This window comes from Telopea speciosissima, chromosome 7 (assembly GCF_018873765.1).
Source record: "Telopea speciosissima isolate NSW1024214 ecotype Mountain lineage chromosome 7, Tspe_v1, whole genome shotgun sequence".
In the NCBI taxonomy this organism is placed as follows: domain Eukaryota; kingdom Viridiplantae; phylum Streptophyta; class Magnoliopsida; order Proteales; family Proteaceae; genus Telopea; species Telopea speciosissima.
Window position 1 is genome coordinate 21,212,190 of NC_057922.1, and position 11,485 is coordinate 21,223,674.

At 39.4% G+C, this 11,485-nt stretch overlaps 1 protein-coding gene across 2 annotated transcripts; it reads right to left on the minus strand.

The window, feature by feature from the left end:
• Positions 1-7,932: 7,932 nt before the first annotated feature.
• On the minus strand, positions 7,933-10,896 carry LOC122666846 (cysteine proteinase inhibitor A). 2 transcript variants are annotated; one of them, XM_043862936.1, is made up of 4 exons: positions 10,642-10,896; positions 10,011-10,230; positions 8,432-8,574; positions 7,933-8,240 (listed from the first exon to the last, which is right to left on the minus strand). In XM_043862936.1, the coding sequence occupies exons 1-4, from the start codon at positions 10,858-10,860 to the stop codon at positions 8,103-8,105; spliced, it is 720 nt and encodes a 239-aa protein (XP_043718871.1). In that variant the 5' UTR covers positions 10,861-10,896; the 3' UTR covers positions 7,933-8,102. The 2 variants fall into 2 exon arrangements, with proteins under 2 accessions (XP_043718871.1, XP_043718873.1); XM_043862938.1 differs by lacking the exon at positions 8,432-8,574 and having other exon boundaries at positions 8,122-8,240; positions 10,642-10,891.
• Positions 10,897-11,485: the final 589 nt, after the last annotated feature.

Consider the following 11,485-nt stretch of genomic DNA (forward strand, 5'->3'; position numbering starts at 1 on the left):
TATTACCAATACAGATGGATTTATTATTTTATTAACCATTTTACACAAGTCTATATTGTACCATCGATCCAATATCAATATTACCAATACAGATAGGCAAGCCAATACCTATCCTAAAACCCTGATACACTGTGTTCCATCACTACTCAATATGATATTCTCACCTCACACAGTGAAGAAGAAGTAATAATATTTGCATCGTCTTTAACTAAAATCTGATTCGGTTTTCAAGATTTAGGAAAGTGGGAATTCTTTAACTTTAAAGACAATAGTTTCTTTTATGGGTTGGACAGTTGTATTGTCAATATTTACAAAAAAAAAAAAAAAACGTTTGAAGTGTTTTCGTAAGGATGTTTAAGAGTTTTAGAAAAAGTGTTAGTTTAAAAATCAAGATTTAGGAAAGTGGGAATTCTTTAACTTTAAAGAGAGTAGTTTCCTTTATGGGTTGGATAGTTGTATTGTCAATATTTACTTTAAAAAAAAAACGTTTTAAGTGTTTTCTAAGGATGTTTATTTATTTTTTTGGTAAATAGAGGATTTATTGAGATAAACTGTGTGAACAAGCAGTGGCATCAGGCCTTAACGAGTCCTGAAGCCACGAGGTGGATAGTGGCCACTCTGTCAAACACACACATGACAGGGCCTTCCAGGCCAAGGTGTCTGCAACATGGTTGACAATCCTTGGAACATAAAGAAAGGAAACCAACATGAAAGATCTAGCTAAAATGAGAATATCTTCCAAGATCATTGTGACCTCCAGGTGTGGAATCCTCGCAGGCTTTGATAACAAGTTGATAATCTCCAGACATTCCGACTCAACTTGAAGGTCTGTGATGCCTGCTTGTAGAGTAGTGGAGAGAGCCAACCTGATGGCAAGGCCTTCCCCTTGGCGTATCGAGAAGAAAGGTTGGGGGAGTGAGATGGCCTTATTCGCTCTGCCTAGCGAGTCTCTGAAGATCACTCCCAATCCACCCTTGCTATTATCGTGTGGTGCTGCTGCATCACAGTTCGCCGTCCAATATCTTGCAGGGGGTGGCTTCCACACCGTCACTGGTGGTTGTGCTACAGTTGGTTCCCGGTTGGTTGGCTCAACCATCTGTACTGCTGCAAATTCTCTGTAAGCTTTCTCCGCAACTTGAATAACTTCATGCACAGTCCATTGCTTCTTTTGAAAAACCCCATCGTTTCTAGCTCTCCAGAGGTACCAGTAGATGAAGGAGGCTTGGGAGAGTGACTGTCTTGCCGTCTTCTTATCTTGTCTGTGAAGGATGTCCCAACTACTTAACCAATCCGCAACTCTTGACTCCCTATCTACTGGCGGCAAGTAAGAGAGTGAGCTGCCAAACCATACTGCCCTAGCAAACGGGCAGTCAAAGAGGAGATGATCCACCGATTCACTTGCAGCTCCACATCTCACGCAAGAGGGGTCAGTTTGAATTTGTCTTGAAGAGAGTCCTTCCCCAGTCGCCACTGCTTGGTTACATGCTCGCCAGATGAAGGTTGTAATTTTTGGGAGAGTTCTAATAGCCCAAACTTGATTCCAAACTCCTTCTGGAATAAGATCCCACTCATGAACATGTGAACTTGATGAAGCTGTTGCCTCTCTCTCTTCTCTCAATTTTGAAAGTAAGCAATATGCAGATTTTACACTGAATCGGCCATCTTTTGATGCCCCCCAAACACGTGAATCTGGAGAGGGGAAGAGGCTGAGTGGGATTTTGATGATAGCTTGTATATCTGCATGTTGGAAGTGTTGTCGTAGCACATCCATTTTCCAAGTTCTTGAAATTGGGTTGATGAGATCTGCTACCCATGTTAGTGAGCACCTATTCGGCCTTGGATGCTGGGTTTTCCCATTTGGTGTGGATGGAATCCACTTATCACTCCAAATATCCACCTGAGTACCGTCCCCAATGCGCCAAATTAAACCTTCAAGAAGAGTGTTCCTGCCTTCCAGCAGGCTATGCCACCCCCAGGACGGTTTATTGCCCAATCTGGCATTAAGAAAATCTCCATTGGGAAAGTAGATTGACTTGATGAATCTTGCCCAATGTGTTTCAGGGGAAGACCAAATCCTCCACGTAGCTTTTGCCAATAGAGCTTGATTTTGAATTCTGGAATCTTTAGAACCCAAACCACCACGGCATTTGGGCCGGCAGAGCCTGGACCAGGAGATCCAATGCAATTTTCTTCCTTTTTCTGAATCCCCCCAAAAGAAAACTGCAGCTGCTTTCCTAATGTTCTCATGGTGTGAGATGGGGAGTTTGAAATGTGTTCCTGCATAATTTGACATAGGAGAGATGGCAGATTTGAGGAGAACCTCCTTGCCAGCATGTGAGAGAAATTTACTTTTCCACCCCTTCAATTTGCTTAAAGTTTTGTCCTGCACTTCTTAGAATAAGAGCTTCTTAGAAGAGCCAAATTCCGTTGGGAGGCCTAAATATTTTGATGGGCCCTCGCCGTATGATACTTTTAGCACCCTTGAGAACCGTCTCTTAAAGTTTTTATGCGTATTAGGGCTGAATGTAAGTGTAGACTTGTGGAGATTGATTGCTTGCCCTGATGCCTTTCAGTAAAGATCTAAGCAAGATTTAAGAGAGGTAATCTGCTGCAATTTACCTGAGAAAAGAGAAGGCAGTCATCAGCGAATAGAAGGTGTGTCACAGGCTGACCTCTATGTCTTACCTTGATCCCCTTGAACTCCCCTTGCTCCTCCGCTTTTTGAATCACTGCAGATAAGGCTTGTGAACATAGAATGAAAATAGCTGGAGAAATTGGGTCACCTTGCCTGATTCCCCTTGTTGGTTGAATCGAGCCTTTTACTGCCCCATTGACCAGAAGATTGTACGAAACTGTACGTATACAAGCCATTACCCTAACCACCCAAAAATCATTGAAACCCATTCTCCTAAGCATAGCCTCAATAAAATCCCACTCCAATCTGTCGTAGGCTTTGCGCATATCCAACTTTAAGGCAAGAAACATACTCTTTCCCTTCTTTTGCTTTTTTATGTAGTGGAACATCTCATGTGCTACAAGTATATTGTCTGAAATAAGCCGAGAAGGGATAAATGCCAATTGTGTTGGAGATATGAGTTGATGGAGAGCACCGTGTAGTCTATCCGCCATTAGTTTTGTAATGACTTTGAAGACAACAGTACACAGACTAATTGGGCGGAATTGATCAGTCGTTTCTGGTACCTTGACCTTTGGAATTAAACATACTAGGGTCTGGTTCAGCTCGGCAGGTATTATACCAGTGCTAAAAAATTCTGTTGAGAACTTTAATTTAAGGATCTTATTCTGGCTACGCCTCTGCAGAGTGGTAAGGTGGAAGAAGGCTGTATTTTGATCCCCGCTTTGAAGCCATTCTATTCTGGATTTTTGGCGCCAATGTTCCTCTTCTTTCTGCAATTCCTCCTCTAGTAGCCGTTGAACTTCTGTTTCCTTCTCTTGTGAGAAAAGAGAGGAAGGCAAGCCTTGAATATGAGCCAATTCAGCCTTAAGATTATTAATATTGAGATAGATATTCCCAAAGGTCTCCCGATTCCACTTTTGAAAAATCCTGCGACAATTCTGAATCTTCCTTAGATGCTTTTGAACTGCCGAACCTGCAGGAGAAATCGACCAGCCTCTATTGGCCACATTTTTGCAGTCTGCATGTTTCAACCACATTGCCTCAAACCTAAATCATTTGTTTAGAACTATTTTGGGGCTGTGTTCTTGTTCCCAAAATAGTTCTGGAACACTTTTCTTGTTCCAGCTTGTTTTTCTTGTTCTGGAATGCTGGTTTTTATTCGGATTCTGTTCTGGAATATCTTTTTTTCTTTTATCAGATTCTGTCCTGGGATGGCCCGTTTTGTTCATATTTTCAAAATCTATATTTTGGGGTATCCTATTTGAATAATTTTGATGATTATGGAACCCGTTTTGAACGATTATGCAACTTTGAAGATATTTGGACTATTTTGGGTTGACCACTACCACTTTTGACGATGATTGTATATGTCACAACACATTATGGACCTTTTAATGTGTTTATTTTCACTTATATTGCTGCAAATCAAGTTGAAGAATTATGAGGGGATAAAATGATGATCCACCAAAGTGGCCTAGTGAATTCTTTTATGGTTTTGTCAAAACAGTGGAATAGATAACATTAATCCAAAGGCAGTGTTGTCAAAGATTGACGATGTGATATGCATATAGATTAGAAAGGATAGTAGTCTAAGAGTTCCAGATGCCCAAAGGTGCTGGGATTTCAAAAAATTACTGATCTTTTCATAAAAATGTAGTATGTCCATCTAAAGATAATATAATCAAAGTATTTGGGATGCGTGGCGTTGGGGTTTTCTTATCACCCAAAGGTGGAGCAAAAATTCCTGAAAGTCATCGACATCTCGCGGTATTTGCAGTGCGATAAAATTATTATTTGAGGTGCATAACCTAGGAGTTTTCTTATCACCCAAGGGTAGAGGGAAATTTTCAAAAATTGTGTTATCTCGCGATATTTGCAGTACGATAAAGACATGTGCATTTGACCCGAAAGGACAAGAATGCAATGTGATGATGATCATTATTTGTGTTTATTAGTAGTTTGTATGGGTTGTTTGCACTTGCTAGCTGATTTAATATGATTTAAAACCAATAAAAGACTCACCGTCAAAGAGCCAAAGACAATCCACGCCCACCTCCTTGACATCAATGTTGAATCCGTACCTGCATATGGTGGAGGATCTTTATCGCCCCTAGTACTGGGGGTGCTGTTGTGCGCATCGGCGGCCATGTGCGCACGGTGGGACCCGTTGTGCACACATGGCCGCTGCTGCGCCGCATGATGCGCACAGCAACACCCCCAGTACTAAAGGCAATAATTTTCCGATAGTTGAGCTGGAGTAAAAAAGAAGATTAAGGCAATAAGTAAGAAAGCTGGTAGAAAAAACTCAATAAAACTGGGTGAAGCCGAAGCTAAAAACCCTCTTTTATCGACTGGCCACAAATCCATAATTACAGCCAAGTCCTATCAAACACCACCGACACAGCCAAGTCCTAAGTTGTATTGTTTTTCTCACCACCATAGTTGTTAAAGAACATATGGCGCACATGGGAAAAAGAGTTGGGTGGAGTTAAATTCTAGAGATCCAACTATCGTCTTCAAACTCTTTGAGTATCATATCATCCAACATTAATTATGAGTACGAATGATTTTTCTTTTCTTTTTAAGTGAAGGAAAAATGAAGAATTAATAAAAAGATTTAAATCATGATTGAAATGATTTGACGATTTTATGGATCTATTTAACACTAAACGTACAAGAAAAAAATCTCCTATATGGTTCTAGGGGGAATATCCGAATGAACCATTTATCAAATCGTTGCAATGGATGTTCAAACTTGAAGAGGCACAAGAGATTATCAGAAATTCGATTTTTATGATTTGAATCAAACTTATTTTAAATGTACAACTTATTCTATATTTACTCTGTTTGATGGGTATAGTTTGCTCTACCTATCAGTTTGATAGGGTCGAGTTGATTTCCTCCATTTTTTTGTCTTCTTATTTGGGTCTTAAATTGCTTGGAAAGAGAGGAAAAGATTAGGGGAAGATCAGGATTAGGGCTGAGACGGGTGTTATTACATATGGGACTAAGTCTTTTAAACACGGGTTGTCAATAAGAAATTCTCTTTCTTATAAATTGGTTGGATGACATTGCAAAACTCATGGATTGTTGGCCATCCAGCCACAGTCTCACGTGTAATCCAAGAGTGGTACCTTTTTCAACTATTCAATTAGGAGGGTTTTCCACTCCATCAGTGTGGGAGGAATCTCCTATACCACAAAAATCATGATTAAGAAAATGGTTTTATTAACAAGCTGGTTTACATGGTGAGGGAGGAGAGAGAAAGAGAGTATCAATGTGACTCCTAATGGTCAGGATGTGAGAAGGCACACCAATGTAGTCTAGGTCTCGAGAGAGAGTCGATGCATAAAAAATTTCTCATTTTTTTCTCTCCTTAAAAATGAATAAATCAATGTCTCTTAGGGACAGAGTATATATATGATGTTGGTTCATAGAACCCTTGCCCTAAGACATACTGCCTACATACCCCCCACCAACTAAGAGCGCATTAAATGGTTCCTCAAATAGGTGGTGGGGAGAACAGGGAGATAATGAGGTAGGGGAGGGGTAGAGAGAGATTGTGAGAGGGTTGTACACCGTGGCAACATGAACAATCTTTTCCCTAATCATTATTAAGGAGAAAGAACATTATTTGGGTGCGTGCAGTGAGCTGCCCCTGCAACCAGACATAGGATAAGCAAAATGACCATCGTGCCCCCAACAAATTTTGCCTTTCCCATAGGTGCGACGATCATTTTGTCGGTCCTGTGTCTGGGCGCAGGAGCAACGCAGCGCACTGCATGCACCCAGACCTAGGTAATGTTGTCTATCCCTAATTATTATTAGGAAAAATGTTTTGAGAGGATGAAATGACTAACCGCCCCCTATCCCCATGAAAGGTGGAAATTTTGCTCCCGAGATGTGTGCATGTGGTCCCTGCGCTCCCCCACAAAGAATGTTCTCCCTTATTATTATTATTATTATGATTAATCAAAACTTGTTAAAAGTCCACATAAAGGTTTGTTATTTCAATAGGTTGGGAGAGGTAGAAAGGAAAGATAAAACCAGGATGTTCTCGTTCTATAATAGAAATATACATCATGACTTGACGTTTGAATAAGAATCTTCCCTTCCCCCAAAAAATCTTCCAACCTAGGCAAAGAATCACTACAAATCACATTATATAGTTCAATATAGCAATCTAATCTTCAATTACACCAGAGATTCGTTTGAGGTTGGGGGTCTACAATGAAACCCGTTGCGTATGCAACCCCTCTTCTATAGTTATAACTTCCCAAACAAAGGAAAGCTCTGATAATAGAATCATGGGGAAACTGACAGTTGTGTTTCCATTTGCTTCGCATGAAAATTACCATCCACAGGGGCAGCGTGATAGAAAAGTAATCCTTCACTTGAAGAGGTTGTTAAGATTTCATGGGACACAACCTTTAGTTTTCCTACTCCTTTCCATGTGATATCTGGCTCATTTTCGACACCTTGTAAAAATTTGAAGCAGAAATACGTTTGGCAAATAATTTTTTATAAAAGATATTCGGATTCTAGGTATACTTTAAGGAGATTTATGATCACTATGTGGAAGACATTCTTATTTTGTTACACTATCCTTTTAAGATCTTACTGAACAGTTTAATCTTTTGCTCTTACTTGCCTAAAATGGAGGGCAGATAACACAGAATAAAGTCAATACCTGGATAGCTTGGTGAGTAGGAAATGAGTTTCAGATTACCCAATATATAAATATTTCAATACCAACTCCTAGAATCCTAGTTCGATGGCTGATCTGGAAGTAAAATTTCATTTCTACACTGTAGCTAGGGGATCTTAACTGCATAGATAATAAATAATCATTGATTCTCAAATGTAGAACCAAATTTTGGCCAACCATCTTCCAATCTTAGAACTCACTGATTTGAAAAAATAGGCCTAAATGGAAAGAGAACCTTTCAAGAACCAAACTGATCAAGCACAGGTTATATTGTGGATCTTAACTTCAAGAATCAAACAGATCAAGTAAAGGAATGTTTGCAAGCATGGTTCAAGGAATTGGTATTTGATCAGCAGAACCACCCATATCGGATCAGTATTGGACGAGACCAATCCTGATTCTTGGCCGATTCGTTACCAATATCCACTGATACGACTAAAAGGTTATAAAAACCGACAATTCCGTCAGATTACTAAAACCTGCCACATTGCAAGAAATGAAAGCAGACCAAGGAAGAATTAAATGGTCTGCCAAACCAGAGAACCCTTACCTTTACCTATATATATATATATATAACGTCTATGAATTTCTGTTTTAACAACACATGGATATTTCAACATAGTAGAGAAGGCACACGATCAACACAAGTATTTATAGCTCTCGAAGATTATTTCAACACAAGATTCTGAAAGGTTTTCAAGAGTCGGAAATTAGACAAACAGTATTTAATGAGTCCACACTGCTTTTAGCATTAATTCAGGAGGAATCTTGTTCCATGCTATTCAAATGGAAGCTACCCTCAACAGTCTTATGTACTTCAACATTGTACTTCTCTTCCTTGCTCCCCCTCTTCACCTTGAGAAGCAAATTGAGTTTGGCGACTTCATCAATCACCTGCACAGAACCCACATGGCATAACTTCAATATCCATCATCAATTAGAACTACATAAACAGCCTGTTTATAGCCCTATATATTGTTATTTCTATATTGATGCTAAGAAAACGAGCACTCTATCTATGCAAATGATTAGAAAAGAGGTGTCACATGATATAGATAAATAAAACAACAGAGCAGAAGATGAACCTCAGCCTTTGCAACGAGAACCTCGAGCAGTTCATAAGGGGCCAGAGAGTTGGACCTCTGCTGGATGGTCTTCACAGCATGATTTGCTGCATCTTGGACTATTGGATCATGTGCAGGAACTGCTCGCATTCCTGGCTCGTGGCCTGATTGACACGACCGGCTAATAATAATTACTAGGATAGTCCCTCAAACATGGTGAAATATGGCCAAATCTTATGTACGTTATATATATATATGCATGGGCATTAAAACTGTTTATCAAGGGCTTTAGACTCGCAAAAGTACTATACTGCCACATTTATAAATCTGAGTCCAATCAAACAAAGTCGCTAGAAGCATATGGATGCCCTCTTCATCTTTCAGAAGTATGTTTTGTATGCATGAAAAATGATAGAAGTTCATATTTAAAGGCATATATGTGAACTGATATGTCCGTATCTTTTTTCCTTCCATTAGACAGAAGTACTAGCAACATCATATTCATACTACATGCACTTATAAATAGCAGGAATCAATTCCCGTCATAAGAGTGAAGGAAATCATGCAAAACCAGCATCTCAATAACTTCATAAGCTTACCACATTCCTATGCAGTGCACATTCAGTCAACCAATCTGTAATTCTGTAATCAGCTTATGTAAAAAGAACACAACATTATTATGACCATTTGTTGTTTGGCCCTAGCTACAGTATAGACTCAACCGTGCCATGGGGGTTTTCCAATGACCCATTACTCTTCTAATGATCTCATACAGGATTTACATTAACCAGACTCAACCGTGCCATGGGGGTTTTCCAAGGAACAGTACACCAGATGCTCTAGCATCGACCAGAGTATGAAATATCATGTGTAATCCAATAGACAGTGTCTCTAAACTCCATAAAACAGATGACTTCTTTTGCTTCTAAATGAGGTACAAAGAAAGCATTAACATCCAGAGGTATTTGACTGAATTTAGCAAAATCTACTAACACCAAAATCTTCTTCAAAAGAGAAAGGAAGATTTATGAAATAGAGAAAAGCAATAAGGAACATCATAACATAGGGTAGAACTGAGGGCTCAATGTAGAACAAGTTATCTACAACAAATCATCGATGCTATCTTCTACATTAATACAGCCTTGAGAGACTCAAACTTAATCAGCAACAGAGCTATTCCCCTGAAATACCGATTGATGTGCCTACCTAAACCAAAACACTTAAATTGCTCACATATAACAGAAGTCAGGTCTCACAATCGAATCAAACAGCAAATAGTGCATTTCTGTTTCACAACAATTGGAAGGTCACCGGCATGTTGATGCTATGTTCTGGTCCAGAAGACCAGCCATCAAGTTCCATCCACAAGAACTATGATCCGACATCATTTAGGATCATTGTCACCGTCTTATTGTATCAGATAGTGAATCAAAAACATTCTTTAACTACTATAACTCCTTTGGCATGAGATGCATTGTTACAAATAGTTAATAAACAGGACCTTAAATTATTGTCGTCTATAACGTATCACTACCAAATTCTTGAGACTGTTTAACATAAACTGACAGAATTAGCGTTTCAATTTATAGAATAGAGTCACCTTGCTTAGCACCAAGATCGGATGAAGTTAACGAAGCCGAAGCACTAGCGGGCTTGAAGTCCTGCAACTCCTTGAAGTTCATCCATGGTTTTACCCAGACTTTGGCTTCATAGATCACTTTCTTACCAGCCTCAACCACCTCCAGAGTGAGATAGTGGAGAGTACCAGCAACCACCTGTTCCTTCGCCTTCACCACCCCAGAAAACTCAAGAATCTTATTCTGCGCAGAAGATCAAAAATCAAGGATGAATTCAACTTTTAACCCTAGACAAATACCTCAAAAACAAAAAAAAAAAAATACCAAGTCCAAAACCAAAACAGGAGGAATAAATAAAAATTGGGGTATTTAAGAAGAACCAAAAATGAGTAAATGGGGAGATCCGAGTTCAAAGGAATTAACAAAGAGGGTAATTTATTTATAAGAAATTTAACCGGAAAATGTTATGAATCCAAGACAAGAGAAGAATCAAACGAAAACAGGAACGGGCTGAATTAGGGCTAAAAAGATGAGGATTTTCTACATGAGTAAACAAACCCAGAAATCAAGAACAAAATTAACAACAATCCAGAAAATCCAAATGATCAAAGAATGAGAGAGCATGAAAAGATTTTTGAGGGAAAATGAAAATACTTCTTTCTTGTTGTGTTCATCAACAGCGAAACGGCCGAGTTCATCGATCTCCAAACTGTTCTGAAACCCCTCAACTTCACGAACCCCACCCAAGGTCGTCATTTTGATCAGATTATCGTCACTGCAAGACCCTAATTCACAAAACGCAAAGAAGAAAACCACAATAGATAGCAGAAGAAGAACGGACGAAGAACGATAATTGAAGCGATTGAGTTTCATTTGTAGCGCTTTTATTGCTTATCTTTCTTTCTCTCTCTCTTACTTACTCCGAATTTGCAGCTCTGCTTTCTTACGGGTTTCGATTGGATTTCTTAACCTTTTTTTTCTTCTCTCTCCCTACGTCGTTGATTTTTTCTCAGAGGAAGATAAGTTAAAGGATTCGCCATATATGTGTGACACGTGTTGAAATCTTGAGAGTTGTGGATAATGTCTTAGCTTCGTGATTAAGTATCCGTTTGACCCACCGGCATTGGGAGAAGTTAGGACGAAGGAAGGAATGGTGTCAAGTGGACAATTGGAGATGGACTGTGGTGATGACACATGGTCATAACCTTCTTGCCATGTGGTGGAGGAATTGGAGTTTCCCTTAAATCAAGGTGGTCGGTAACTTTGATCACTAAAGCCCTACTTAGAACTGGTTTGGTTTAGATCTACTTGGCCAGAGTTAAGCCCTACCTCTTATAAAAGCCTACTTGGAAGTCCTAAGAATTTAGGGCCACATGCCCTGCTGCCCTGGGTCCGGTATTTTATCGTAGAAGAAAAATTCCAAGGGCCAATCTTTAGTTAAAGGACTTGAGCTTTGAAAAAAGGGTTTTTTTCATGTACCCCTGAGGTTTGACGTAAT

Bases quoted from the DNA above. Each gene is read 5' to 3' on its own strand.
- LOC122666846 (XM_043862936.1), bottom strand. From the start codon at position 10,860: ATGAAACTCAATCGCTTCAATTATCGTTCTTCGTCCGTTCTTCTTCTG. The intron at 10,231-10,641 runs GTATTTTCATTT...TCTTCTGCGCAG, and splicing joins ATGAACACAACAAGAAAGAA to AATAAGATTCTTGAGTTTTC. The intron at 8,241-8,431 runs GTTCATCTTCTG...GGTTCTGTGCAG, and splicing joins TTCTCGTTGCAAAGGCTGAG to GTGATTGATGAAGTCGCCAA.